Below are 26,984 nucleotides of genomic sequence, written 5' to 3' on the forward strand. Positions count from 1 at the left end.
TGGCCCAGGGCCTGCTGACCACGTCACCGTTCTGGCCCTGCAGGTGATCTTCCAGCTCCGCGCCAAGCAGTGTGTGGCCTGCCGGGAGCGGGCCCACGGTGCTGTCCTGCAGCCCTGCCAGCACCACGTCCTGTGTGAGCCGTGTGCGGCCACCGCACCTGAGTGCCCCTACTGCAAGGGCCAGCCCCTGCAGTGGTGACCTCAGTGGGGACAGCCACCTCCTGCTGGGTACCTTGGCTCCAGCGCTCCTCGTGACCATGGACACGTCGTCACTCACTTCTGGTGCCACCGACGTGAGGACCGAGGCTGGGAGCCCCTGCCCGCACTCGGCCCTACAGCCCTTCCTGTTACATGTTATCATGACGTTGGGAGCCCCGCCCGCGCTTGGCCTGACAGCCTTTCCTGTCACACGTTACCACCTGTCTAGTCCTCCCGACGGTTTCAAGGTATTTTCCTCAAAAACCTTAAATGCAAACCCAGAGCCCGCCTGCCTGTCCTCAAGGGGCCTGGTGCCTCGGGGTCCACGCGGCGCTGTCGTCACAGCAGTCTGTGGTCCTGACACTACTGTGACTAGGCCACTGGGAGCTGGGGTCTTTCCAAGCACTTTGTAAAGCGAGGAATTTAGTTAGAGGTTATAAATTGCTCTAAGCTGCTTTCTATGTTGTTTTTAATATACGATAATATGAAGCTTTATATGTGTACTGTGAACTCAAATATTTCATATCAGTTTATTGTCAATTCATAGTATGCTAAATATATTAGATTTCATATTCTGAAACTAGTACTTATTAAATGAGCGTTTATCTAGTAGTAAGACCTAGGATTTTTACATTTTCCAATTAAGTGCAAATAGTATTTATAAGCAGAGTGAGTATGGATTGAGATGTTTTTAACTTGATGGAAGGAGCTAGTTTTCCTGAGCCTGTGTGTGCACAAGGCACTGGGGTTTGATGTTCTAGCCTCGTGACGTGGGAGCAGGAGCGCTGCGTCCTGCATTGCTGTGATCCGTGGCCGCTTTTTCTATGCGCCTGTGCCTTGAAAAAACAGGTGAAGGAACATCATTGCTTTTGTTTTCTCCCTTAAACCTCTGAAAGTTTGATACTAACAAAAAATGCAGCAGAGGGGATCAGATGTCAGAGGTTTTAGAATTACTTTTTTAAGCAGCTGTCTTCTGGCTGGGCACCGTGGCTCACGCCTGTGATCCCAGCACTTTGGGAGGCGGGTGGATCACCTAAGGTCAGGAGTTCAAGACCAGCCTTGCCAACATGGTGCAACCCTGTCTTGCTAAAAATACAAAAATTGGCCTGGCGTGGTGGCGGGCACCTGTAGTCCCAGCTACTTGGGAGACTGAGGCAGGAGAATCGCTTGAACCTGGGAGGCGGAGGTTGCAGTGAGCCGAGATCACGCCACTGCATTCCAGCCTGGGTGACAGAGCGAGACTCTGGCTCAAAAAAAAAAAAAAAATTTCTGATTACTTAGATCTGTCCTAGGCAATGGTGCTTTGTAGCTCCTTGGAGGTGTTGCCGGGCGTCCTGGCGGGGGTTCGGCAGTGAACTGGGAGAGTGGCTGCCTCCCCAGCACCTGTGACCACCCTGGTCCTGCTCGTGTGGGAGACGCTCAAGCCGTGTGCGCGCCAGGGTCCAGGGTGCCAGGTGGATGTGGCAGTCAGCTGACCCACACTGTCACTGTCGGAGCTTATCCATGTGGCCAGCAAGGTCCCAGGAGAGCACCCAGCCACAGCCTCTCAGTGGCCTGGAGCACAAGGGGGAAGCGACCCCCAAGGTCCCGGCTCTGCTGCGGTCCCCTGGCCCACCTGCCCCTAGAGCGACAGTGTGGCTTCCGGCTGCAGCAGAAACAAGACTGAGAACGCCGTCCCCGCGATGACCTGACCCTTCTGCTCAGGGCTGGGACTGTCCCTAGGAGTTGAGCAGGAACAGGTGTCTGTGGTTTACGGCAACCTGGCTCTCCGCGGGCCACGTGGGTTGTGAGGGCACACGAGTGGGAGGCGGCACCAACGTGTTTCTCCCCGCCCGTGGCTTTGCCAAAGACTTTTAATAGCATTTTTTAAGTGCAAAACGTCTAGGTAAAAATTTTTATCAGTGACCAAATTAGAATGTATTTAATATAGTAGGTTAAAAAAGTTCTTAAACACGTAAGACAAACTGATAGCAACGTTCTATCGTTTTAAAGGAAGTGGATCCGTGACATTCTGCAGCTGGTCCACTACTCCAAGGTAACTATCGACTTGGTTTTAGTGAATCTATTTTGTTTTTAATTATAGTGATTTATTAGCTCAGTATGTAGAAATTACGTATATTTTGTGCTACTGTCAACAATGTGTAAAATCCTGTTTTTATTAGTATTTATGCACTTGGTTCCCATTTCGAGCCTCTGGTCTTTCCTGGGATAAGTGGTGTCTGCCCAGCATCTCCCAGTTGTCAGTGGTCAGGAGCAGCTGAGCTCTAGTCTGCCAGCTGCTCTGCTCTTCCTGGGAATGAGGTGGCGGCTGCCCCTCAGGGTGTCTCCATGGCTCAGCTTCTGGGGAGCCCCAGGGGTGGGGGGGACAGCTGGGAGATGGAGGTAGCACCTGCTCCCCCAGATCAGTACTGGCTCTGAGGACAGGTGAGTGGTGGGAAGACCAAAGAATGGCTGGTGGCGCTGCCAGGGTTGGAAATGGGGGCAAGATCCTGGGTCTCTCCGCCCTGGGGCCTCCCTCACCCGTCTTGGCGGCCAAGGCCTCAGGGATGGATCCTGGGTGGCTGAGGCACAGCAGTGGCTGGAAGGTGCCCCGTGGAGGCAGAGGTGGAGGCGGGCCCAGCGGCTGCCACCTGTGGCCATGGCGGGCACCGGGCATAGGAGCTGGTTGGTGGCCGGTTCTGCGTGTTCTTGTTGCCTGTCGTCTGTAACTCTAGTGTTCAACATTAGCCGTGATACTGTGGTGTCACGACGTGTGTAACTGTGGTCAGCAGACCTTGTTCCGTGTGGACGCGTCACGTGGATTAATTTCTGGAAGCCTCAATCTGTATGTTTATTTAGATGAGAATGTTATTTGAATGGAATTTCCTTAACCCAGGAGGGTAGTATTTATAATCATTTACTTGTAGCGAACTGTTTAAAGGTAACAAGCACTTGTTTAAATTTTTTTACACTATAGCATTTATGCAATGGTTTACAGAATTCATGGAGTTATTTTTATCAGTATGGGAATTAATTAAAACCTTGAATCTTTGCTTTGTCTGCTTCTCTGAGCACAAGCCTGGCCAGCTGGTCCCTGGGGGTCCTACCAGCCAGCTTCTCTGTAGGGCTCTCGGCCGTGTCCACCTCCGCCCTCCCACCACAAGGTCACAAACTGCCACGCAGTCCTGGGTCACCCCGCAGCTGTGCTGGAGGCTTGGCTCTGGGCGTCTTGTGGCCCAAGTGCTCCAAGTTGGAAGTTTCTGCCAAAACACCAGGTGGCCAGTCCTCACCTGGACCCACAGGTGGTGAGTGTGACGGTGGGCCTGGCCCTCTCCCCAGAGGTGACTCACCTGTGCGCCTCGTGTGGGGGATGCCATGCTGGGTGAGCAAACCCTTCAGCCTTTTCATCTCCTTTGACAGTTCTTTATGAGCCTACGACAAAAAGAGTTCAAGGGAAGGGCCAGGTGAGGGGGGCTACTGCATGCCGCCACCTCCCCCCAATATGGTACCTTCCTGCAGTTTTCCAGGGTCTCGAACCCTAAGCTGTCGGGACCTCCCTCGAGCTGGGTGGGTTCGTTTTCTTCTGGGGTCTTTAAGTAGCCAGCATCCTCAAAAAGTGTCCTCAGCAACTTCTCATGGCCCTGAAGGTGGAGGATGCAGGGGCAGCACCCAGCTCCCAGCCAGGCCCGCCAGGGGCCACCCCAAGCGCACACTTACCTGGGAGGTGATCAGCTCGTCCGCCAGGTCCTGCTCTACCCGATCCCACCGTCGTTGCAGGGCCTCTGGCAGGGTCGGGTACACTGAGGACCCAAGAGAAGCCAGGCTCAGCGGCACCCCGTGTCCCAACCCTGGCCCCCACCACTGCAGGGCCTCCAGCAGGGCTGTGTGCACGGCTGACCCCCCTGGGCTCAACCGCGTCCCGCACCCCTACCTAGCAAGGCGTGGGGGTGGCAGACGAGGGGGGTCTCGAATGTCAGCGCATAGACGCAGGTGCTTGGCTCGGACACGTGAGCCAGCCTGTTGCTTTTTCCACACGCCAGCTCCACCTGGGGAGGGAACGTGGGTGGGTGGGTTGGGGAGACTGGGGCCCCTCTTCCCGGGCTCCCGTCTGAGATCCCACCTTGCTCTGCCGGCTGCGGGAACGGCAGGCGTCACCATCCCTCATCCACATGCCCGTGAAGGTGTTGTTGACGATCTCCCACTCGTGCCAGATGCTGGGGAGACACGGGCACGGCGCGTGAGGCCGGGCGGGGAGCGGCGCTGCTGCTTTGGGATCCCTGGCCCGGCCCCACTCACCCGAGGATCCCACTGTAGGCGTTCCAGCGGAAGGTCTGCTCGTGCTGGGTCACGTTGTGGAACGGGCAGAACTCATACTTGTACCTGGGGACACAGGTGGCATGAGGGAGGGTCCGCAGGCTGCGCCCCAGCCCACCCTCGCACCCACCCTGCACTCACGTGGACTCCACCAGGCTGAAGCACTTGCCCGAGAGTCGGAAGAGATGCGCGGGCCCTGGAAGAGACCTTACACTGATCCCCAGAGCCTGTCTGCAAAGGACCAGTTTTCTTCTTTTTTTGAGACAGAGTCTCTCTCTGTCGCCCAGGCTGGAGTGCAGTGGTACGATCTCGGCTCACTGCCACCTCCGCCTCCCGGATTCACACCATTCTCCTGCCTCAGCCTCCCGAGTAGCTGGGACTACAGGTGCCCTCCACCACGCCCAGCTAATTTTTTGTATTTTTAGTAGAGATGGGGTTTCACCGCGTTAGCCAGGATGATCTCAATCTCCTGACCTCGTGATCCGCCACTTCGGCCTCCCAACGTGCTAGGATTACAGGCGTGAGCCACCGTGCCTGGCCAAGAACCAGTTTTCAACAAAAAGCACAAGACGTTCAAAGCAACAGGAAAACAGGTACCATTCAATGGAAGAAACTGACAAAACCGAGAATTCTAAAAATAGCCCTTCAAAAATGGGAGTTAAGGTTTGGTATTGTGTGGCTCACGCCTGTAATCCCAGCACTTTGGGAGGCCAAGGCGGGAAGACTGCTTGAGGCCAGGAGTACGACACCAGTCTGGGCAACACTGTGAGAACCCCGTGTCTACACAAAAAGCATACAGAAAAAATTAGCTGGGTGTAGTGGTGTGCACCTGTAATCCCAGCTACTTGGGAGGCTGAAGCAGGAGAATTGCTTGAACTCGGGAGGCGGAGATTGCAATGAGCTGAGATTGCACCACTGCACTCCAGCCTGTGTGACAGAGCAAGACCCTGTCTCCCCACCCCCCAAAAAAGAGAGGACATTCCCAGATAAAAGCTTCAGGAGTTGGTTGCCTGCAGGCCCGTGTGCCCCCCGGGGAAGTGAGCAGGCAGACAGCAGCTCAGCTGGAGGGAGACAGAGGTCCTCCTGCAGGGGTAAATTAAATGCCAGTTGCCTTTCTAGCTGTGGCTTGTAAAGCTGCAGGACTTAAACCAGTGGTCCCCAATCTTTTTGGCACAGGGACTGGTTTCATGGAAGGCAATTTTTCTCCCAGCCGGGGGTGGGGATGGATGGTTTTGGGATGAAACTGTTCCACCTCAGCTCATCAGGCATTAGATTCTTTTTTTTCTTTTGGAGACAGTCTCACTCTGTCACCCAAGGTGAAGTGCAGTGGAGCCATCTCGGCTCACTGCAGCCTCCACCTCCTGCGTTCAAGTGATTCCCCTGCCTCAGCCTCCCGACTAGCTGGGATCCCAGGCATGCGCCACCATGCCCAGCTAATTTCTGTATCTTCCACAGAGGCGGGGTTTCACTATGTTGGCCAGGCTGGTCTGGAACTCTGGACCTCAAGTGATCCGTCCACCTTGGCCTCCCAAGTGCTGGGATTACAGGTATGCCCAGCCAGAAAGACTAACTTCAGATTTAAAGACATGAACAGGTTGAAAGTGAAGGCATGGAAAAGTATTCATGCCAACAGCCAAAAGAGAGCTGGAGTGGCTGAAACTATTACAAGAGACAAAAATGTTATAAATTGATAAAAGGGTCAGTGTGTCAAGACACCACAATTATCCATGCACAAACTGTGCCACCCACTACATAAACCTGACATGAGACATCCATCCATACCCCACTTTTTTTCTTTTTTTTTTGAGACGGAGTCTAGCATTCTTGCCAGGCTGGAGTGCAATGGCACGGTCTGAGCTCACTGCAACCTCCACCACTGGGTTCAACCGATTTCCCCGCCTCAGCCTCCCCAGTAGCTAGGATTACCGGTGCCTGCCATCACGGCTGGCTAATTTTTGTAGAGACGGGGTTTCTCCATGTTGGCCAGGATGGTCTCGAACTCCTGACCTCAGGTGATCCACCCGCGTCAGCCTCCTAAAGTGCTGGGATTACAGGCGTGAGCCCCAGCGCCCAGCCTGATGGATTCAACATTTTTAAGATGACAATACCACCCAGAGTGATGTGCAGATTTAATGCAACCCCATCAAAATCCCAATGACATTTCTTGCAGAAACAGGAAAACACATCCTAAAGTTCACAGGGAGTCTCAGAGGACCCCAAATCATCGAACAATCTTGAAAAGAAGAACAGACTTGAGAGCCTTGCACATACTGATTCCAAAAATTACTTCCAAGCTGTCGTGATCGAAACAGTGTGATACTGGGTGAGACCCGCAGAGAGGCCGGGCGCGGTGGCTCACGCCTGTCATCCCAGTGCTTTGGGAGGCCGAGGCAGGCGGATCACGAAGTCAGGGGACTGAGACCATCCTGGCCAACATGGAGAAACCTCATCTCTAATAAAGCACAAAAAATTAGCCAGGCGTGATGGCGGATGCCTACAGTCCCCCCTACTCGGGAGGCTGAGGCAGGAGAATTCCTTGAGCCTCGGAGGTGGAAAGGTCGCCGTAACCCGAGATGGTGCTACTGCACTCCAGCCTGGGCTACAGAGTTAAACTCTACCTCAAGGGAGTGAAAAGACAACCTACAGAATGAGAGAAAATAAACACTGGCAAATCACATATGTAAGAGATTCATATCCAGAATATAGAAAGAACTACAGCCCAACAATCACTTTAAAAATGGGCAAAGAAGCCTGTAATCCCAGCACTTTGGGAGGCCGAGGCAGGCGGATCACGAGGTCAGGAGTTTGAGACCAGCCTGGCCAACATGGTGAAACCGTCTCTACCAAATAAAAATTAGCCTGGTGTGGTGGCTCACGCCTGTAATCCCAGCTACTTGAGAGGCTGAGGCAGGAGAATCGCTTGAGCTCGGGAGGCAGAGCTGGCAGTGAGCCGAGACTGCACCACTGCACTCCAGTCTGGATGACACAGTGAGACTCTGTCTCAAAACAAACAAAAAAAACAAACCACAAGCCACTGAAAAGATCCCACATCACTGATCATTAGGGAAATGCAAATTAAAACAACCCTAAGGTGGCGGGGCGCGGTGGCTCACGCTTGTAATCCCAGCACTGTGGGAGGCCGAGGCGGGCGGATCACAAGGTCAGGAGATCGAGACCACGGTGAAACCCCGTCTCTACTAAAAATACAAAAAATTAGCCGGGCGTGGTGGCGGGAGCCTGTAGTCCCAGCTACTCGGAGAGGCTGAGGCAGGAGAATGGCGTGAACCCGGGAGGCGGAGCTTGCAGTGAGCCGAGATTGCGCCACTGCACTCCAGCCTGGGCGACAGAGCGAGACACTGTCTCAAAAAAAAACAAAAAACAAAACAAAAAAAAACAACCCTAAGGTACCACTTCACACCCACTGGGATGGCTGTTAGCAAAAAACAGTGTTGGTGAAAATGTGGAGAAACTGGACCCCCTGTGCAATGCTGGCTGGAACGGGAAACAGTGCAGCCACCATGCAAACAGTTTGGTGGTTCCTCAAAAAGCTAAACATGGAATTCTAATAAGATCCAGCAAAGCTACTCTCAGAAATTGGAAGCAGAGACTCAAACAAACATTTACACCCAAGTTCACAGCAGCCTATTCCCAGCCAGAGGGTGGAAGCCACTCCAGTGTCCATGGACAGACGACGGGTAAACAACACGTGGTCTGTCCTTGCAGTGGGACAGTTCTCAGCCATATAAAAAGGAAGGAAGCACTGAGAGCCTCCAGCCTGGGGGACCTTGGGGACACTGTGCCAAGAGGATTTGGTCAGACACAAAAGGTCGCACACAGTAATGAGTCACCTGTGTGACGTCTATGCAACAGCCAAGTTCATCAGAGACAGCAGAATGGTGGGTGCCGGGGCTGGGGGAGCGGGCAGCTGGGAGTCAGGGTTTGAAGGGGACAGAGCAAGTTGTGGAGATGATGGTGCTGACAGTTGCAGGGCAGTGTAACCAGCCCCTGGGGGAAGAGGGAAGGCGTGCAGCGTCCCTACCCTCCAGCCAGGCCGGCCCCAGGCAGTGTTACAGCGAGGGCGTGTACATGTCAAGGCCAGTGGCAACTCGTGAGTCAAAGAAGCCACAGCAGCCACCCCGTTCTTTACGCTGGGGAGTCGGGACCTGGCTGGGGACGCCACCTTAACACAGCGCCCACCGAGACTGTCAGCCACGGGCCATCCTCCGGACTGTGAGCACGGCTGGGACTTGGGCCGTGGAGGCAGGGAGGAGACCTGGCCCCCATCCCCGTCCCCTGGAGGGCCTGCGCTGCAGCAGCAAGTGCACTGGTTAGAGGAGGATGCCCCAGACTGATGTTTCAAACTCTCTGCAGTTTTACTGTATTAAGAATAAAGTCGAGGCCGTGCGCAGTGGCTCACGCCTGTCATCCCTGCACTTTGGGAGGCTGAGGTGGGCGGATCACGAGGTCAGATTGAGACCATCCTGGCTAACACGGTGAAACCCCGTATTAACTAAAAATACAAAAAATTAGCCAGGCGTGGTGGCGGGCACCTGTAGTCCCAGCTACTCAGGAGGCTGAGGCAGGAGAATGGCGTGAACCTGGGAGGCGGAGCTTGCTGCGAGCTGAGATCGCGCCACTGCACTCCAGCCTGGGCAACAGGGCGAGACTCTGTCTCGAATAATAATAATTATAATAATAAAGTCGAAATACACACGAGGTGCTGGGTGACTGTTCCCTGGGAACCTGGCCAGCCCAGGAGCCAAATGCCACACTGGGGCCACCCTCAGTCTGGCCCCCGCCCCCGGAGGGCAGAGGCTAATGCCACTGAGACCTCTGGGGTGCTGGCCGGGCCTGGCCTTCTGTTCCCTGACACTACACTCACCCCTGGGGCTGTCCCCTCCCATGACAGATGGAGACCAAGATGGCCAGGCTGCCCTGCTCGGGCCAGGGGCTGTGGATATAGAAAGGTCCTGGTCCTTCCTTGTCAAACACCATCTGGGTGGCCCCTACTCCCAGGCTCACCCACTGTCCTCCCCACTGGGGACTATACCTCAGCCCCATCATGCCTGCTGTCCCATAGCCTGGGGTGCTTGGGCTTGGTCCCTCCAGTCTGGCCCTAGGGCCCTGCCCAACAGGCACATAGGGAAGCCTTTGGAGCCATCCGAGAGACCCTGATGTGTCCCTCACCCATCTGCCACTCACAGACTCCCACTGGGAGGGTGGCTGGTTAAGCTCCTGTGTCCTGGGAACTCACGTTCCCAGGCTTGCCCCAGGCAGACACTGCTTGGAGACACCCCAAGAGGGGCGTGGGCACCGGGCTCAGCTCTGCACCTGCAGGGCCATCCGTCCGAACAGGACTGTGTGAGGGCAGCGGGGCCTGGCAGTGCCCAGGACCCAACTGGCAGTGCCCAGGACCCCAGGTCCTCTGCTGCTGGCCCACAGCAGAACCCCGGCCACAGCCCCTCCCCTCCACCCGGCCCTCAAGTCTCAGCAGCCTGCCCTCCTGAGACAGGTGGGGTCCGGCCCCTCCACACCTCTTGAGCCAGACACAGCCATACCTGGGCTGGAGTCTCCACCCCCAAATACCACCACCCCCAAAAGCCATCCCCCCCCAAATGCCATCACCCCCAAATACCACCCCCTAATGCCATCACCCCCAAATGCCACCCCCCCAAATGCCACCACCCCAAATACCACCCAAATGCCATCACCTCCAAATGCCATCACCCCCAAATACCGCCACCCCAAATACCACCACCCCCAACTACCACCCTCCCAAATGCCATCACCCCCAAATACCACCCCCCCAAATGCCATCACCCCCAAATACCACCCCCATACCATCACCCCCAAATACCATCACCCCAAATGCCACCCCCATACCATCACCCCAAATACCATCACCCCAAATGCCACCCCTAATACCATCACCCCAAATACCACCCTCCAAATACCCCCAATCCACCAACCAAAACCACCCCAATCCACTCCACGCACCCCCAATTCACCCCAAACCACCCACCAAAACCACTTCTCCTCTGCCCCTTCACCCACACGTCCGCTGCAGGCTCCATGCTCACAGCCTGCATGGCCAGGACACTCGCCGGTGCCATTGGCTCCCGCGGACCCAGGTGGCCTTACCGCCACCTGTTCCTGCACCCGAGGCCACAGCTCCTCAAGGCCCCGTCAGCTTGGCTGAGCCCGGACTCCCTCGTTTCCCCGCTGCCCCTGGTCAGGCTTCGGAGGTCAGCACTCCCCCTAGGGCTGCGTCTCTTGGTGACAATCCCTTCTCAAGGGTGGCCCTCCGTCCCACACTACTCCCTGGCCTGGCCCCACACCTGGTCCCAGTGCCCTCCCAACCTCCACAACCCCCACACGCCACCAGGAACTTCCCCGGGGACCTCACCCTCCGGCCTCATGCACCCCCACTGATGAGTCCTGTGCCCACCATGACCCCTCTCCAAGCACCAGAACTGCCTCGTAGATCCAGCCTGGCCCCAACCAAAAGCAAGCTCCCAGCCTGACCCCCGCAACTCAGATGGTGGGGGCCCCACTTTCCATGGCTTCTCTAGTGAGGATCCCGGGGCCCATCTGCTCCTCCCCCAACCCTCCCCAGATCCAGGCCCCTGCCAAGGCCCCGGAGTCCTGCCCAGCTGGCCGCTCCCTCCCACCGCCACCGAGGCAGAGCTCCCTCCTGCACAGTGTGCTGGGCTCTGCTGGGCTCTGGCAGGACCACCACACTGACCGTGCCCCATCCCCTCTCCATGCCACAGGGGGACACTGTCTCCAAATCACGGACCTACCAACCTCTGCTCCTGCTGCTGTCGGGACGAGGCTCCCGCCTCATCTGGTGGAGGCCATGGAGGTGCCCACTGCCCAGCCCCGCCCCACTAGCCTCGGCCCTGGCAAGCCCACCCCTTCCTTCTCCTGGGCAGACACTCTTCTGCGGGGACCTTCTGAGCCCTAGGGCCACAATCACCACGCCCCTGAGTTTCTCAGCCTGATTATCTTTCTGCTCAGCTCATTCCACAGACCAGACTCTCCTACCCACTGCGCACAATGCGCCTCACACGTTGATGTTGAAGGAGTGCTACATCGAAGACAGAAAAAACACGTAGAATATCCACACCCAACCCCACAGACACGGGAGACGATCCACGCCCGGCCCCACAGACGCGGGAGACGAACCACGCCCAGCCGCACAGACGCGGGAGATGATCCACGCCCGGCCCCACAGACGTGGGAGACGGTCCACACCCGGCCCCACCCCACAGACGTGGGAGACGGTCCACACCCGGCCCCACCCCACAGACGCGGGAGACGATCCACGCCCCACCCCACAGATGCAGGAAAAAATGGTCTGGAGAAAAACACCATCAACAAAACAAAAACATTGGGAAACTGGGAAACAAACGTGCCACTTATATCCGAAGGTGGGAAGACTGTTCCAGATTAAAACACTAAAGACACATAATGAACCAAATGCACATGTGAACCTGACTGGCCCCGATATGGGGATGGGGGTGGGAACTGTTCCAGATTAAAACACTAAAGACACATAATGAACCACATGCACATGTGAACCTGACTGGCCCTGATGTGGGGATGGGGGTGGGAACACTAGAAAAGGTATTCTTTTTTAAATTTAAATTTTTTTTTTTTTGAGACGGAGTCTCCCTCTATCGCCCAGGCTGGAGTGCAATGGCGCAATCTCGGCTCACTGCAAGCTCCGCCTCCCGGGTTCACGCCATCCTTTTTTTTTTTTTTTTTTTGAGACGAAGTCTTGCTTTGTCACCCAGGCTGGAGTGCAGGGGCGTGATCTCAGCTCACTGCAACCTCCGCCTCCTGGATTCAAGCAATTCTCCAGCCTCAGCCTCCCAAGTAGCTGGGATTACAGGAGGATACTACTATGCCCAGCTAATTTTTGTTTTTGTGGTTTTTTTAGTAGAGACGGGGTTTCACCGTGTTGGCCAGGCTGGTCTTGAACTCCTGGGCTCAAGCGATCCTCACACCTCAGGCTCCCGAGCAACAAGCACGTACCACCACGACCAGCATATGCTGTTTTCTTTCCAGGACTCTCACCTCCGAAAACACGTGGTCCCCTTAGCCAAGGCTGCCTCTCTCCTACTGGAAAGGGTTCCGTCGGGAACTGCGCTCTTACACAGCAGCGCGCCTCCTCCCCAGCTTCTTGGGACAGGTGGTGGCCGGACTCCAGCACTTCAGGCCCTGGGAAGCCACCATCCCATGGCTTCTGGGCCGCAGGGAAGTGAGCCTAACCCCAGGTGCGCCATCACGCCCAGCCACACAACAAAAAACTTAAAAAGATGCGTTTGGAGTCAAAGTCCACAAAACCTACCAACAAGGTGCGGCACCATCTGATCCCCTTTGTCTCTGATCTGTGGCTACCCCAGCTGAATCCCCGCTGGCCCTGGCTGTGCTGCTCAAGGCCTTTGGCCACTCCCTTTCCTGGATCCCTTTCCACAAATAGCCACAGCTTTACTCCCTTTTCTCCTTTAGCTTTTGGCTGAAATGTCACTTCTTAGACTTTTCCTCAGCACCCTATTTAAAGCAATCCCCACCAAAACAGGAGGATTGCTTGAGGCTGGGAGTTTGGGGCCAGCCTAGGCAACATAGTGAGACTACCACCTCTACAACAACACTTAAAATTTGCCGGACATGGTGGCGTGCACCTGTAGTCCCAGCTACTCAGGAAGCTGAGGTTGGTGGATTGCTTCAGCCCAGGAGTTCAAGGATGCAGTGAGCTATGTGTGATTGCACTACTGCACTCCAGCCCGAGTGAGAGAGCAAGACCCCATCTCTAAAAAATAAAAAAAGCGATCCCCCAAACAATACTCTAACACACATACACACACTCCCTCCTCTGCTTCACGTATCTACATGGCATTTTTCATCATTGACCATTCTATGTATTTTACCTAACTATTTGTTCAGTGCCTGTTCCTCCATCCCTCCCCATTAGACTGTCAGCAACATGAGGACAAGCATTGGTGTGTCTGTGTTCGTTTCTGCAACCCCAGCACAGACCCTAACACATAAAGGTATTCGATAATAAAATTACTAAAGCTGGGCGCGGTGGCTCACGCCTATAATCCCAGCACTATGGGAGGCTGAGATGGGCGGATCACTTGAGGTCAGGAGTTCGAGACCAGCCTGGTCAATACGGTGAAATAAACCCTGTCTCTATTAAAAATACAAAAATTTGCTGGGCGTGATGGTGATGCATGCCTGTAATCCCAGCTACTCGGGAGGCTGAAGCATGAGGATCGCTTGAACCTGGGAGGCAGAGGTTGCAGTGAGCAGAGATCATGCCACTGCACTCCAGCCTGGGCGACAGAGCGAGACTCTGTCTCAAAAAAAAAAAAAAAAATTCTTGGATTTTTGTCTATTATATTTAACACTCGTTCAGTGTTTAAAAGGCATATATACTCATGACCCACCAATTCCACTTCTGGAATCCTGCCTTGGGAAACCACTCACCTGAGGGCAAACCAAGGCACCTACACAGCATGTTCTCCACAGCACTATCTCTAATGGCCAAAAAATGTAAAGAACCTAAATACAATGGGGGAATGCAGTGCCATCCTATCGCGTGCTGAGCACCAAGAGAAAGAACGAAGACCTGTACCACCACCATGAAGCGTCCCGAGACATACAGCGAGTGACAACGACAAATCAGCCAAATACTCGCGCAGCATGATTTTTTAAAACAGCGATTAGATTACAAAAACTACACGTTTTTCAGCTAAATAGATACGCACGTAAAAGCACAGAAACGCGTCTGCAAAGTCACCAGACTATTAACAGCAATTACCTCTCGGAAAGGAAAGAAAGGACTAAGTCTGGAGATAACTTTTAATTCGGTACAAGAACGTTCTGGTATATTCTCTCGCACTTCCACATTAATTTTAGAAGGCTGAAAAACCAATGCTTTAGACTCCGGGCCGTAACTCTCAGTGTCTCTGATCCATCCTCCATTGTTGCTGCTCCCCGCGGCCACCCCCGCGCCAGCCAACAGCGCTCCTCACTCACCAGACACGGGTGAAGGATCCCTCTTGGCCTGGAGGCGACTGGCCTGGGGCAAGAACGGGTTGTTCACCCTACGGGAAGAGGCAAGGTCAGCGGGGAACGGGCCCGGGCCGTCCCCGCGCCCGAGCGGCCAGCCCGCGAGGCTGCTCACCCGAACGTGGTGGGCTCCTCCACCACCTTCATCTTCGCGGCACCTACCGGCGCGGGCCCTATGGGGAGCAAGACCGTGAGCGGGGAGGCTGGGGTGCAGAGCGCGCGCGGAGCCTGGCGACGCGGACGGCTGGGCCACTCACCGCGGGCCAACAGCCCGAGGAGCAACAGGAGCCGCGCCAGCCCCGCCGCCATCGCGCCGCAGCGTCCGCTGCGTGGTCACGTGAAGTGAAGCTCACGTGACTACGGGAGGCGGAAGTGGCGCCCGGCGCATGCGCTGGCAACAGCACTGCCCATCGGGAGGCCGAGGGGCGCGCCCGTGGGGTGGGGAGTCACCGGCACCCCATATCCGCGCCATGGGCCGCAGGAGGGCAGCGCGCGGGCCGGGGGCGGAAGGCGGCCGCCCTCGGCACCTCCCGACCCGCTCCCTGGAGGCCTTCGCCGAGGAGGTCGGCGCCGCGCTGCGGGGTGAGCGAGGCGTGATGGGGCGAGCGGGTCGGGGTTTGAGGGCCTGCCCGGGGGTCCCACGCTGAGGCCGGGTGCCCTTCTCTCTCTCGTGCAGCTTCCCTGGAGCCAGAGGCGGCTGAGGGCAAGGGCGGCCCGGGCCCGGCGGCGCTGCCCTGCACGCTGGCCATGTGGGAGTTGGGCCACTGCGACCCCCGGCGCTGCACGGGCCGCAAGCTGGCCCGCCTGGGGCTGGTGCGCTGCCTGCGCCTGGGCCACAGGTTCGGTGGTCTGGTGCTCAGCCCCGTGGGCAAGCAGTACGTGTCCCCCGCAGACAGGTAGGCGCGGGAGGCCTGCCCTAGGTCGTCTTCATTTCCAGCGCGTGGTTCCCTTCAGGGATGGTTTAGTGGGACTTGTATGTGACACCCACACCCACACCCACGTGGGCAGGGAACGTCTGTGTAGTTTGCCTCCATTGCATAGCGCAGAGCCTGGGATAAAGGAGGTTTTGGGGTAATAAACGTTTTTTGAGTAAATAAACGCATGCTCTAGGTGCCCCAAGCAGCTGCCTCAAAAGCTTGCTCGTGAAGTCCGTTTGAGGGTGTTTGGGGATGGCGAAATGATGTCCCTGAATCCCTAGCGAGGCCATTCTCCCGGGACATGCTCCACGTTGGGTAGTGCTGGCTCCTGAACTTACCCCATGCTGTCCCTGGCAGACAGCTGGTGGCGCAGTCTGGGGTCGCCGTCATCGACTGCTCCTGGGCCAGGCTGGACGAGACACCGTTTGGGAAGATGCGAGGGAGCCACTTGCGCCTGTTGCCCTACCTGGTGGCCGCCAACCCTGTGAACTATGGCCGGCCCTACAAACTTTCCTGCGTGGAAGCGTTTGCTGCCACGTTCTGCATCGTAGGTGAGTCCGGGGGCCCCACAGCAGCGTGACCCGGCGGCCTGCTGTTCCTGCTGTGCTCCCAGCATCGTGTTTCCTGCCGACAGACCCCAGGAGGAGCATAAGAGACAGACGGGGAAGCAGTTCAGACAGACCAGGGTTCCAGCCCCAACTGTCACTTCAGGTTTTCAGCCTGTGGAGTTGCAGTAGAGGCAGGGCCGGTGTGTGGGGTGCCATTCATTATCATGGCAGCGCTGCCCCGAGAATCCTCCTTATCCTCCACGTCCTCCTTACTGAATTGCTGATCTAAAGAGGCCCTGATGGGGCAGTCTTGGGAATGTTTGCGTTTCGCAGCAAAGGAGGGGGACTTGGTTGCAGAGGGGCGGGCTGTAGCAAGGGAGGTGCAGGCTAGGGGCAGCACAGGCTCTCAGGACTGTGAGCTGATGTTTGGTGGGGACCCTACAGTTACTTGGGAGAGCGCTGCCATCCAGCAGCAGGGTGATCAGGAGGCACTCGAGGGGACCGTTCGACGTCTTTGGGTTTCCTGTTTCTCACACCGTCAGGCTTTCCGGACCTGGCTGTCATTTTGCTGCGGAAGTTTAAATGGGGCAAGGGCTTCTTGGACCTGAACCGCCAGCTCCTGGACAAGTACGCGGCCTGCGGCGGCCCGGAGGAGGTACTGCAGGCGGAGCACGAGTTCCTGGCCAGTGCCAAGGAGAGCCCCCAGGAGGAGGAGATCGGTGAGCCCTGGCGGGCGTGGGAGCCAAGGCCCTCCAAAGCCTGGGTGGTGGGAGACCTGGTCCTGCTCTGAGCTCACTTAGAAGTCACTTTCCTCTCTCGGCTCAGATCCCTTCGATGTGGATTCAGGGAGAGAGTCTGGAAACCTCAACAGGCCTGTGGCCAGCACCCGGTAGGTCCTTGGGCTTAATTTCATGATCACTCAGACTCAGGGCTCTCCTCTACCTCTGGCCTGAGCCCTTCCTGCTGCCTGGGGGTGGTGTCGTAAACAACACCCCGATGGTCTTCTGACTAGAAAACCTGCAGTGGACGTCCCACTGGAGAGGTTTGGGTTTGGAGGGTACAGGGAGGAAGAGGAATCTGTCCTCGGCTGGGGGCTTTTTCTGGATGAGGTTGCCTCCAGCTAGCCAGGGAGGACATCATTTAGGAACGTGCTCCCCCTCCCCTCCCAGGCTGCCCTCGGACACTGATGACAGTGATGCGTCTGAGGACCCAGGGCCTGGCGCCGAGCGCGGAGGAGCCAGCAGCAGCTGCTCTGAAGAGGAGCAGACTCAGAGACAGGGGGCCGAGGCCGGGGCCCCGGCTGAGGTTTGGAAAGGAATCAAGAAACGGCAGAGAGACTGAGGGTTGCAGACATATATATTTTTGAGGCTGGGTAACGAGAAAATCTGGAGACATGAAGGACACAGGTGGGCCTGGCAGCCTCGGCTCTTTGGGGCTGCTGGCAGGACGGAGCTGTCGGGGTTCTCCCCGTACTTCCAGCATAGCTGTGCTCTGCGTCCTGCCTGGGTGCTCTCGCAAATGAAGCTGCAGGCCAAGAAGCCCCGTGTGAGTCTCTCTTTTTCACACTGGGCCTGGGGAAGGGTTGGGGCAAACTCTTGGCTCTGCCTGGAAGGGCCGTGGAGCAGCTCTCGGGTGGCCACCACGGATATGTGTGTGAAGGACAGCTGGCCAGTTGGCACGGAGCCCTTCACACTGACCACCAGCCTTGGGTGACGTCCCTGGCCTCAGAGTGACCTCAGGGGAACATTTCCCTGGCCTGGGAGCCCCGTGGGGACTGGAGACCTATGCGGTTCTTGCCTCACTTGCCCTCCACATCCCCTCTGTGAGTGGAGGCTCTGGACGCTCCACCCAATGGTACCAGTGGCACCCTTTTCACTCCCCAGCTGGGACTACCAAAAATGCTTCTGCACATTGCCTGTTGTGCAGAGAGCACAGCCACTCACTGAGTCCCTGGAGACCAGCTGCCCACCGTCCACCCAGGGCCGGGAGCCCAAGGAAGCGGGCAGGGAAGCCCACCTGGCGGTCAAGCCCACTCTGGCCTGCACTGTGTCCTGGGCAGCTGCTGGCCAGGTCCTGCCAAGTTGGCCACCCAGATGTGGGGTTGGGTGCAGGGGTTCACAGCACACAGACAGACACGGCCAGGGCGATGGGAGCCACGGGGCCAGCCACGACACACACGTCACGGCACAGGAGGGGCGCCGTGGGCCCTGGGTGCACAAAGCTGCCACAGCAAGCTGGAGGAATGCTTCAGGGAGCTCGGGGTGGGGGCCAGGGCTGGGGCTGGCAGCTGACGGACTCAGGGGTCCGCCTCCATGCACTTCTCCAGCTCCTTGAGTTTCTTCACGAACTCCTGCGCCTCCTTGCTGGTGCGGCCTTCCAGCATCCTCAGCGCAGACCTCACTGCAAGCAGGCGCGGGCAGATGTGTGGGAGCCGGGGTCAGGCCCGCTGTCCCCCCCTCCACCCAGATGCTCACTCACCCTGGGCTCTGGGCCGGCACAGGTGCAGGGTGACAGGCTGCCCAGCCCTTGCACCCCCGCCAACCTGGGGCCGGGCAACACCACTGACGCCACCCAGGCCGAGGGCCGCCTCCCCGGCGAAGTCATTGGTGGATAGCCAGTCGTGGTCCATGACGGTGAATAGCACACAGGCCCCACGGCGGCGGCACGCCTCGGCAGGCACAGAACTGCAGACAGAGGCCAGTCAGGGGAGTCTCACCCTGGCAGCCTGGAGCCTGGGGCTGGGGTTGGGGCTGGGGCTGGGGCTGGGGCTTGGGACACTCACAAGTAGAAGAGCTCGTCGTATACAGGGTGCAGCGTCCGGGTCTTCACCTGGGTCCTCTGGCTGCGGACCAGTGGGAAGAGATGCGGTGGGCCCAGCTCCACGATCACAAAGGGGTCACTTAGACCTGCAGGAGCATAGTCGTGAGCCCCCCTGCCCCCATCCCACCACCACCCGACCCGTCCCCGCTGCAACTCACCGTTGGCGTCCAGGGGGAGCAGGTCGGCGGCGTGCAGCACCTCCACGGCCAGCCGCTGCTCAGCCGCCTCGTAATGGCAGCGGACACTCAGGCGTCCAAACCGGTTCTGCCCCAGGGTCCTCTGTGGAAAGGCGGATGAGCGCAGCTGGGCTCTGGGAGCCTCGGAGGCAGCACCCTGTCCCTGGCGCCTCCCTACCTGTTTGAGCTTGTCCAGGTAGAACTGCTCGATGCACTCACGAGTGGAACATTTGTGCAGCCGCAGCTCCTCCTTCAGCCTCTGCAGGGGGAAGTGCGTCAGGAGGGGGCCCCTGGGTGCTGGTGGTCAGCGCTGGCACTTGGAGACCTGACTGCCCGTGGGGCCACCTCATGCTCAGGGACACAGCCCGTGCGGGGCTGCAGTTTGAACTCAGTCCCCTCATCCACACCCCCGCCCCACAGAGAGTGCCGCCTCACCTTGTAGCTTCCGTCCCTCAGGCTCTCCAGGGGCAAACCCTGACCCTCCGCGTGGAAAAAACTGACCAGGGCCTGGGGCAGGGAAAGAAGGCAGAGGTGTCAGGGAGCCTGGCTTGTGCTGGGGACAGGTGGAGACCCCCAGCACAAAGGGCCCAGGCAGCAGTGGGGGCCCAGGCAGCAGTGGGGGCTCAGCAGCCCAGGGCAGAGCCCGTTCTCACACCCTGGCGGGCATCGGAAGCTCCCAGGAAGCCTGGGGAAAGGCTATCACCAGAGGCCACACCTCGGCATTCACGGGAGGAGGTGCTGTGGACAGCCCTGGAGTGGCTGCTCTCCAGGCAGAGGAGACCAGGCAGGCCCGTGGGGACAAAGGGAGGGATCAGAGCAGCCCTGAGGTGGGGGCCGGCGGGGAGGACTCCTTCACGGAGCTCTACCTCCAGCGTGAAGTGGAAGCGGCTGTAGAAATCAGCGGAGACGTCATGGTTCGCACCCAGCGCCTGCAGAATGGCCTGGAGAAGCAGCTCCCACAGGGCCTCCAGCACCCTGCAGGGCGACATCAGTGGCCACGGGCCAGCCCCGCCGGCCCCACCTGCACAACGGCCTGGAGGAGCAGCTCCCACAGGGCCTCGAGCGCCCTGCAGGGCGGCATCAGTGACCACGGGCCAGCCCATCCCACCCCACCCACCCGCACCTGCTCAGGTTCCCCTTCACCAGCGAGGCGTTCAGCAGGGCCAGCTTCTCATCCAGGTACTTCATGAGCGGGGCCACGGCCTGCGGGCAGGGGTGGTCAGGCCAGGCTGACCCCGCACCTCTGCCCCAGCCCCAGTACACACACTCCTCCACAGCCCCTCGCCCTGGCACTCACCTCATCGTTCTGGATGGAGTCAGGCGAGAGGCTGATGTGCTGTACATACTTCCGGATGTCGCCCACCATCTGAGGGCAGGAGCAGCGCTCAGCGTGGGCAGGGGCACCAGGGGCTGCGTCCACGCCTTGGTCTCCAGGCCCCACCCACCTTAGAGGTCAGGTGCGCTGTCACTGTGTGGGCCTCCCGTTGCAGATCATCGTCCAGGGCCTGTGTGCAGCTGAGCAGGGGGCGGGGGAGCACCCCCTCGGGCCCCGTGGCCCCCTCTGGCCATGCCAGGCCCTTCAAGGCCTGTCCAGCAGCCTTGCGCACGAGCTCCACGTTGTTGAGGACCACGCAGAGCTGGAGGAGGCGTGGCCAGACAACGATGGGTCAGGGGCCTGGTGTTGGCCCCCCACCTCCTGCCGGCTCCCCTCCCCAGCTGGCCACTCACCGCCTCGCTCACTGCTTCACCAGCTGCCCCTGGCTGAGTGTCCACCTTCTTCCGAAGCAACTCCGTGTAGAAGAGGGTGGCCTCACACATGTCCTGAGGAGGGGACGGTGGTGGGGAGCCATGGAGCCCCCCCCCGCCCCATCTCCTCTCCCACCTGTTCCCCTCACCCCCAGGCCCCACCCACACACCTGGCCGAGCTGGGTGCCCAGCCCCTGAGCCTGGGCAGGGTCAGGCCACGCCAGGCGCACCCACAGCTCCTGGATGTGGCTCAGGCAGAGACTAGCAGTGGCTGCAGAGCTGCTATGCCTGGAGGAGGTGTCCACGGGCTCCAGCTAGGAAGGCAGGGGAGGCTGGGGTTGCTGGGGAGGCAGGGCAGGCTGGGGAGGTGGGGGAGGCTGGGGAGGTGGGGGAGGCTGGGGTTGCGGGGGAGGCTGGGGAGGCTGGGGTTGCGTGGGAGGCTGGGGTTGCGGGGGAGGCCGGGGAGGCTGGGGAGGCAGGAGAGGCTGGGGTTGCCGGGGAGGCGGGGGAGGCTGGGGGCCTGGACCAGCCCCAGTGTCCTCAGGCCAGGGCAGCTGTCACCGTATCCATGTCCACGGCTCCCTGAAGCCTCCACTTGGCCTGGTCCCGCAGCACTTGGAGCCAGAGCTTCACAGCAGGCAGGAATGGGGCGTGGATGCCAGCCAGGGCCAGAGAGCGGCTGTCCCTGTGGTGGGAGGGTCGTGAGGTCTCGGCCCTGACTCAGATACCTTAACCAGCAGGTTCCAGGCTCACAGCTCCAGGACAGTCCCCCTCACAGGTCCTGGGGCCCTGATCCCAAAGTCTGTCTGCAAGAGATAGGGACGGGGCACCCACCGGCCAGGGATGCTATCCCAGAAGCGCTGGAGGTCAGCCAGGGTCAGGTAGAGCTCAAAGAGCCCCGAGGCCACCTCCAGGGTCATCTTGGGGCTCAGCTCCTCTGTCAGCACCCACGCCTCCTCAGCCACCTGTCCGGGACAGCAGAATCAGGCCTCCCACAGTGAGGAATCCCAGGCCCCTCTTAGCCAAGGGCATCTGCCCACTTCCCCATGCCTGGCAGGCACCCGGGGTCAGGGACCCTCCTCACCAGACGCTCCAGCTGCCGGAAGGTCAGGGTGAAGATGTCCACACTGAGGATGCTGCAGAACAAGGGACACACCTCATCCACCTGCGCCCCACCTGCAAGCCCTGGTGGCTCCAACTCCAGCCCCAGGACAGCACTGAGGGGCTAGGCCCACCTGTGGAAGAGGCTGGCGTAGACACTGTAGCAGGACTGAAGGTCGTCATAGATGGCGTCGGCCAGCACAACCAGCCCAGGCAGGCGCTGTGGTCCTGGCTGCAAGGAAGCCTAGCTCGTACCCACCTCTCGGCTGCCCGTACCCCTCACGGCCAGGGTCCCCCACAACCGCACCTGCTCTCGGGGACTCTTGGCATTCAGGATCCTGTCATACCACTCACGGTTGCCTCTCTGCAACAGACGCCACCAAGACAGCATGGTGGGTTGCAGGGAAGAGGGAGAGGTGGGCAAGAGACCGTGGTGCAGAGGTGCAGGGGACGGGAAGGCAGGGAAGGAGAGGGGAGGGCTTAGCAGCCAGCCCCTACTGGGCTTTGGAACACACCTTCAGGGCCGCAGCAATGTCCATGTTCAGCTCTGTCTCGAAGGGGCAGATCTCAAAGGAGGGCTGGAAGAGCTGCAGCTTGCCCAGACACCTGGGTGGGGGCAGCATGCTGACGCGGGGCCTGCCCTGCCAGCCGCCCCCACCCACGCTGACACACGGCGCTGCACCCACTTCAGCAGCAGCTCCAGGCGGTAGACAGCAGTGCTGTTGGTGGCAGGGAAGTAGTCTCGGAGCTGGCGCAGCAGCTGCAGCCCGAACTCAGAGAAGGCGGAAAGGCTATCAGCCAGGCTCTCCTCCTGTGGGGACAGGGCCCTTCAGTGCCAGCAGCCCCGACCCGTCACTGATAAGGAGAAACACCCTCCCTGCCTTGGCCTGCAACACCCTTCCCCTGGCATGGTCAGCCCAGCTCTGCCCTGAGCAGCACCCTCCACGGGCCCAGTCAGCCTGTCCCAGACGGCCTGTCCCAGCCTCGTTTCCACCCACGCAGCTCACGTAGGGCCTGTGCCGCTGCAGTTCCCACGTCCGTCCTGCCAGGGCCGCTCCCTCCTGTCGCTCAGATGGGCGCCACCTTGGCGGCTTTCCCCAGCCCTGTCCTAAGTCCTGGCCGCCCCCCCCCGAGGTGACTTCCACGAGTCTCCCGTCTCCTTTCTGCAGAGCGCAGGCTCTCGCCCACGTCATACAGTTTGTCCGTTTGTCTTTGACCCCCACGCAGGCAGGACTCTGCCCCTCGCCGACCGGCACTGAGCGGCCCCAGTCCTCAGCACTCCCTTCGCCATGGCTGGCAAGAAGGCACCGGCTGCACCCACCTGCTCCTGGGGCAGTGAGGGCGCCTCCTCCCAGTGTGCCTGCATGTCCTCCAGCAGCCCCAGCAGGTAGCTGTAGTCCAGCGTGCGGGTTTGATGGTGGCGGCTGCTGACCTGCCAGTGCCTGTGGGGCCCGGCCCATGGTCAAAGGGTATGAACCTCGCCCCTGCCGTGCCCACTCAGCACCGCCTACAGCACTACCCCTTTCTCTGCCCCACCCAATGAGCACTGCCGCGCCTACTCATAGCACCGCCCCTTTCCCTGCCCTCCAATTAGCGCTGCCGCACCTAATGGCACCGCCCCTTTCGCTGCCCCACCTACTCATAGCACCGCTTCTTTCCCTGCCCACCCAATCAGCGCAGCCCCACCAACTCATAGCACCGCCCCTTTCCCTGCCCCACCCTCCCAGCCACGACATCCACTCACCACGTGGCCCCCAATGCCCGACTCGCCCATGCCCCGCCCACGTTCCCCGCCCACTCGTAGCTCCACCCACTTACAGCACGGCCAGCTGCAAGAGTGACAGGTTGCTCTGGGCGCCGTGCAGGCAGAGGATGGTGGCGGCTGGTGTGCTGAGCTCTCCTCGCCAGCTGCTGGACTTGGGCTGGGGGAGGAGGTCTGGCGTGGGTGGAGGCGGGACAGCCCCACATCCCCTCCTCAGGCCCCCTGCCGGGTGTTCCAATTCTAGGAGCACCCATTACCTCCTCTGCTGGGTGCTCGAACCGCAGCAGATGGCTGAGCAGCAGCAGGTGGGTCAGGAAGCCGGATCGCCCGCGCTGGCTCATGGCTGTGTCCCTCTGCAAGGCAGAGCCCACCCAGTCACCAGCTCTGCCCCCGCCCCAAGGGTGGGGGTGGAGGGAGGGGACACCCACTTTCCCCACCTGCGTAGTGATCAGCTTGAGAACCAGGTGGCAGTCTCCCTGCACACGCGAGGCACTGGAGCGTGGCTCCAGCTTGAACCAGCGGTCGACGCCGGCCACAGGCACCTCCTGGGGGTAGCACGGGGGTCAGGCCCACCAGACTCCTCCCCCTCTCCTTCCACACTGACTGTGAGACCCGGAAAAGACCACATGGCCTAGGCTTCCCTTCTCCGGGGAACAAGGGTGACAAGCAACGGTGCGCACTCAGTGGAGGCCCAAAAGCAGGAGCTCCTCCAGGCAGTGCCCTGCCCCTTGAAGGCTGGGACACCCCCCAGGCCCTTCTCCAAGTGTCACCAGCCCCACCGCACACCCACTCACCCGGACAGGTATGTTGAGGCACCCCAGGAAGTCATCGGTGTGGTCCTCGGTGGGTCCTGCTGTCCCGTTGGCGCGGGCTGACTTGACGATCTGTTTGAAGTACCTGGCCACCGCGGGTGGTGGGCATCACGCTGATGGCTCCTGGGGAGCCAATGCCCGCCAGGCCCCATGACCAAGCTGAGGGCACGGGTGAGGGGTAGAAAGGTCCCAGCACTCATACCTGCCCATGCCCTTCAGGCCGATGACTTCATTCAGCTTCCTGCACGCTTCTACCAGGGACACATCGTCGTCATGATCCCTGGTGGGGAGAGGGGAGGACCTGGCTTGTCTGGTTCCGCAGCCCGGCGCTGAGTCCATCCTGCTCCCCTGCAAAAGGTGTGCATCTCCCCCGCCCTGCACGGCGCAGGGGCCTGTACCAGATGTCCAGGTGCAGCTGGTCCATGCTCACGTCCTCAATCTCACTACAAAGAGAACAGAGATGCCCGTGAAGGTCCCCGGCGAGGCTCTGCTCAGGCCTGGGTCAGGGAGTTCAGAAGCAGCAGGGACCAGGCCACAAGCACCCGCTCTCCAGACAGGCTGTTAAGGTCCAAATCCCGATCCCGCCACGTGTTGCCAGCCGTGTGGCCCCGGTGGCACAACACCCATCTCTGGGCCTCAGTTTTCTCATCCGGAAAGTGGGCACATGGCCCCACAGAGACCGGGAGCTGCTGCGAGCCACCACCCTCCAGGCACAGCCCAGCTCTGGACCCCAGGCAGAGCCCCCCTCCCGCACCCAGATGAGCGAGGGCCTCACAAGAGGAAGTGCTCCTTCCAGACGGGGTTCAGGGTGCTGCTCTTCACCTCGGTGACCTGGATGCACTTGGCGGGCAGGGGTCCGCCGCGCTTGCTGCCCTTGCGGAAGCCGAAGCGCTGCTCCTTCTGCGCACGGGGCTCCCGCGCGGCGTCCGAGGCAGGCAGGATGCCCAGCATGCAGTACGGGTCGCTGAAGCCTGGGCACGGCAGGCACCTCAGCCCCGGCCCCACGCCCTCTGGCCCTCCACGGCCGCCGGGCCTGGGCGTAGCTGAGGTCTGCTGGGTCCCCACTCACCGTTGGGGTCCTTGGCCAGAAGGTTCTTGGCACGCATGACAGAGACTTTCAGGGCGTACGTGGGAGCCTGTGGACAGAGGGACATGGGGGGCCTAGTGAGGCTGAGCTGCTCCCCGGACGCCCTGCTTAGCATGGAGGTGGCAGGGCCTTCCCCCGTGCCCCCGCCACGCAGGCACGTGCTGGTCAGCGCCTGCCCAGGCAGCGGCGGCCTCACCTTGGCCTTCCTCACTCGCTCGATGGCCTCGGTGTGCTCCTCAGGGCTCATGCCAAACACCTGTGGAGGGCGCCTGGGTTGGCAGGGCCTAGGCAACCCCTGCAGCGAGGCTGGCCACTGTCCTGGGACCTCGGGCTCAGCCCGTCACAGACACCCAACCTCAGTCCTCATGGGTGCAGGGTTGGGGGAAGCCTGGGAGGGAGCAGCAGAGGGTTTGTGCCAAGGGGCCCGGGCATGCCCAGAGATGGCATGATGAGGGGCACGCAAGTGCACACGCGGGAACAGGGGCCACGGGAGGACAGGGGAGTTCAGAGCACACGCAAGTGGAAGCCAGGTGCGTCCTTCGAGGTGCGTCTGTCAGCCTATGTGGATGTGTGTGTGTGTGTGTCTGTGTGCACCTGCAGCCTGTGTACATGTGTCTGTGTGCACCTGCAACCTGTGTGCTTGTGTGTATCTGTGTGCACTTGTAGCCTGTGTGCATGTGTGTACACCTGCAGCCTGTGTGTCTGTGTACACCTGCAGGTGTGTGCGTGTGTCGGTGTGCACCTGCAGCCTGTGTGCATGTGTGTGTCTATGTGCACCTGCAGCCACCTGCGTGTGTGCACCTGCAGCCACCTGCATGTGTGTGTGCACCTGCAGCCTGTGTGCATGTGTGTGTGTGCACCTGCAGCCACCTCTGTCTGTGTGTGCACCTGCAGCCACCTGCGTGTGTGCACCTGCAGGCATCTGTGTGTGTGTGTGTACACCGGCAGCCTGTGTGTGTGTGTGTCTGTGTGCACCTGCAGCCTGTGTGCATGTGTCTATCTGCAGCCTGTGTGTCTGTGTGCACCGACAGCCTGTGTGCATGTGTCTGTGTGCACCTGCAACCTGTGTGTCTGTGTGTGTCTGTGTGCACCTGCAGCCATCTGTGTGTGTGCACCTGCAGCCACCTGCGTGTGTGCACCTGCAGCCTGTGTGCATGTCCGTGTACACCTGCAGCCTGTGTGCGTGTGTGCGTGTGTCTGTGTGCACCTGCAGCCTGTGTGCGTGTGTACACCTGCAGCCTGTGTGCATGTCTGTGTGCACCTGCAGCCTGTGTGCGTGTGTGCACCTGCAGCCTGTGTGCGTGTGTCTGTGTGCACCTGCAGCCATCTGCATGTGTGTGCACCTGCAGCCTGTGTGCGTGTCTGTGTGCACCTGCAGCCTGTGTGCGTGTGTCTGTGTGCACCTGCAGCCTGTGTGTGCATGTCTGTGTGCACCTGCAGC

General features: G+C 59.5%; 4 protein-coding genes across 14 annotated transcripts in view; 2 read left to right on the forward strand and 2 right to left on the reverse strand.

Moving 5' to 3' along the window:
* Window positions 1–3,015, forward strand: part of UNKL (unk like zinc finger) — a 47,413-nt gene extending 44,398 nt beyond the window's left edge. For 5 of the 7 annotated variants that reach the window (XM_032144932.2, XM_032144936.2, XM_032144933.2 and 2 more), the window contains one exon: window positions 44–3,015. In XM_032144932.2, the coding sequence (XP_032000823.1) occupies window positions 44–199 (156 nt within the window). In that variant the 3' untranslated portion in view covers window positions 200–3,015. The remainder of the gene's footprint in view (window positions 1–43) is intronic. The other 2 variants (XR_004246354.2, XR_009211765.1) reach the window with 1 other exon arrangement.
* Window positions 2,334–14,918, reverse strand: GNPTG (N-acetylglucosamine-1-phosphate transferase subunit gamma). 4 transcript variants are annotated; one of them, XR_004246355.2, is made up of 11 exons: window positions 14,832–14,893; window positions 14,690–14,747; window positions 14,542–14,609; window positions 4,633–4,687; window positions 4,474–4,557; window positions 4,298–4,391; window positions 4,109–4,223; window positions 3,895–3,977; window positions 3,687–3,818; window positions 3,219–3,609; window positions 2,334–3,020 (listed from the first exon to the last, which is right to left on the reverse strand). XR_004246355.2 is itself a non-coding variant. In XM_032144944.2 (11 exons), exons 1-11 carry the CDS (start codon window positions 14,881–14,883, stop codon window positions 3,016–3,018), a joined length of 828 nt encoding a protein of 275 aa, XP_032000835.1. In that variant the 5' UTR covers window positions 14,884–14,893; the 3' UTR covers window positions 2,334–3,015. The 4 variants fall into 4 exon arrangements, 3 of the variants coding, with proteins under 3 accessions (XP_032000835.1, XP_032000834.1, XP_032000833.1); XM_032144944.2 differs by having other exon boundaries at window positions 3,528–3,609; XM_032144943.2 differs by lacking the exon at window positions 2,334–3,020 and having other exon boundaries at window positions 3,077–3,437; window positions 3,528–3,609; window positions 14,832–14,918.
* A 42-nt stretch (window positions 14,919–14,960) lies between these two features.
* Window positions 14,961–17,577, forward strand: TSR3 (TSR3 ribosome maturation factor). The gene is made up of 6 exons (XM_032144941.2): window positions 14,961–15,156; window positions 15,251–15,470; window positions 15,849–16,042; window positions 16,582–16,758; window positions 16,865–16,928; window positions 17,209–17,577. Exons 1-6 carry the CDS (start codon window positions 14,961–14,963, stop codon window positions 17,378–17,380), a joined length of 1,023 nt encoding a protein of 340 aa, XP_032000832.1. The 3' UTR covers window positions 17,381–17,577.
* The window catches only part of BAIAP3 (BAI1 associated protein 3), a 15,982-nt gene continuing 6,375 nt past the window's right edge, over window positions 17,378–26,984 (reverse strand). The window contains exons 6-34 of one of the 2 annotated variants that reach the window (XM_032144930.2): window positions 25,740–25,799; window positions 25,526–25,592; window positions 25,232–25,427; window positions 24,855–24,899; window positions 24,659–24,736; window positions 24,439–24,541; window positions 24,082–24,189; window positions 23,902–23,997; window positions 23,701–23,804; window positions 23,204–23,324; window positions 22,569–22,693; window positions 22,398–22,488; window positions 22,190–22,246; window positions 22,017–22,114; window positions 21,866–21,917; window positions 21,616–21,746; window positions 21,343–21,466; window positions 20,952–21,095; window positions 20,764–20,856; window positions 20,481–20,672; window positions 20,333–20,401; window positions 20,159–20,238; window positions 19,902–20,010; window positions 19,471–19,542; window positions 19,214–19,294; window positions 19,018–19,138; window positions 18,822–18,945; window positions 18,518–18,723; window positions 17,378–18,439 (exon numbers count right to left, since the gene is read on the reverse strand). In XM_032144930.2, the coding sequence (XP_032000821.1) occupies window positions 18,336–18,439; window positions 18,518–18,723; window positions 18,822–18,945; window positions 19,018–19,138; window positions 19,214–19,294; window positions 19,471–19,542; window positions 19,902–20,010; window positions 20,159–20,238; window positions 20,333–20,401; window positions 20,481–20,672; window positions 20,764–20,856; window positions 20,952–21,095; window positions 21,343–21,466; window positions 21,616–21,746; window positions 21,866–21,917; window positions 22,017–22,114; window positions 22,190–22,246; window positions 22,398–22,488; window positions 22,569–22,693; window positions 23,204–23,324; window positions 23,701–23,804; window positions 23,902–23,997; window positions 24,082–24,189; window positions 24,439–24,541; window positions 24,659–24,736; window positions 24,855–24,899; window positions 25,232–25,427; window positions 25,526–25,592; window positions 25,740–25,799 (3,051 nt within the window). In that variant the 3' untranslated portion in view covers window positions 17,378–18,335. The remainder of the gene's footprint in view (window positions 18,440–18,517; window positions 18,724–18,821; window positions 18,946–19,017; window positions 19,139–19,213; window positions 19,295–19,470; window positions 19,543–19,901; window positions 20,011–20,158; window positions 20,239–20,332; window positions 20,402–20,480; window positions 20,673–20,763; window positions 20,857–20,951; window positions 21,096–21,342; window positions 21,467–21,615; window positions 21,747–21,865; window positions 21,918–22,016; window positions 22,115–22,189; window positions 22,247–22,397; window positions 22,489–22,568; window positions 22,694–23,203; window positions 23,325–23,700; window positions 23,805–23,901; window positions 23,998–24,081; window positions 24,190–24,438; window positions 24,542–24,658; window positions 24,737–24,854; window positions 24,900–25,231; window positions 25,428–25,525; window positions 25,593–25,739; window positions 25,800–26,984) is intronic. The other variant, XM_058434101.1, reaches the window with a different exon arrangement.

Source organism: Hylobates moloch, unplaced genomic scaffold (genome assembly GCF_009828535.3).
Source record: "Hylobates moloch isolate HMO894 unplaced genomic scaffold, HMol_V3 SCAFFOLD_23, whole genome shotgun sequence".
NCBI classification, from domain to species: domain Eukaryota; kingdom Metazoa; phylum Chordata; class Mammalia; order Primates; family Hylobatidae; genus Hylobates; species Hylobates moloch.

Coding starts and splice junctions, on each gene's coding strand:
- GNPTG (XM_032144942.2), bottom strand. CDS start 14,883: ATGGCGGCGGGGCTGGCGCGGCTCCTGTTGCTCCTCGGGCTGTTGGCC. Junction 4,392..4,473: donor GCCTACAGTGGGATCCTCGG/GTGAGTGGGGCC, acceptor GTGTCTCCCCAG/CATCTGGCACGAGTGGGAGA. Junction 4,224..4,297: donor CCCGCAGCCGGCAGAGCAAG/GTGGGATCTCAG, acceptor TTCCCTCCCCAG/GTGGAGCTGGCGTGTGGAAA.
- TSR3 (XM_032144941.2), top strand. CDS start 14,961: ATGCGCTGGCAACAGCACTGCCCATCGGGAGGCCGAGGGGCGCGCCCG. Junction 15,471..15,848: donor TACGTGTCCCCCGCAGACAG/GTAGGCGCGGGA, acceptor TGTCCCTGGCAG/ACAGCTGGTGGCGCAGTCTG. Junction 16,929..17,208: donor AGGCCTGTGGCCAGCACCCG/GTAGGTCCTTGG, acceptor CTCCCCTCCCAG/GCTGCCCTCGGACACTGATG.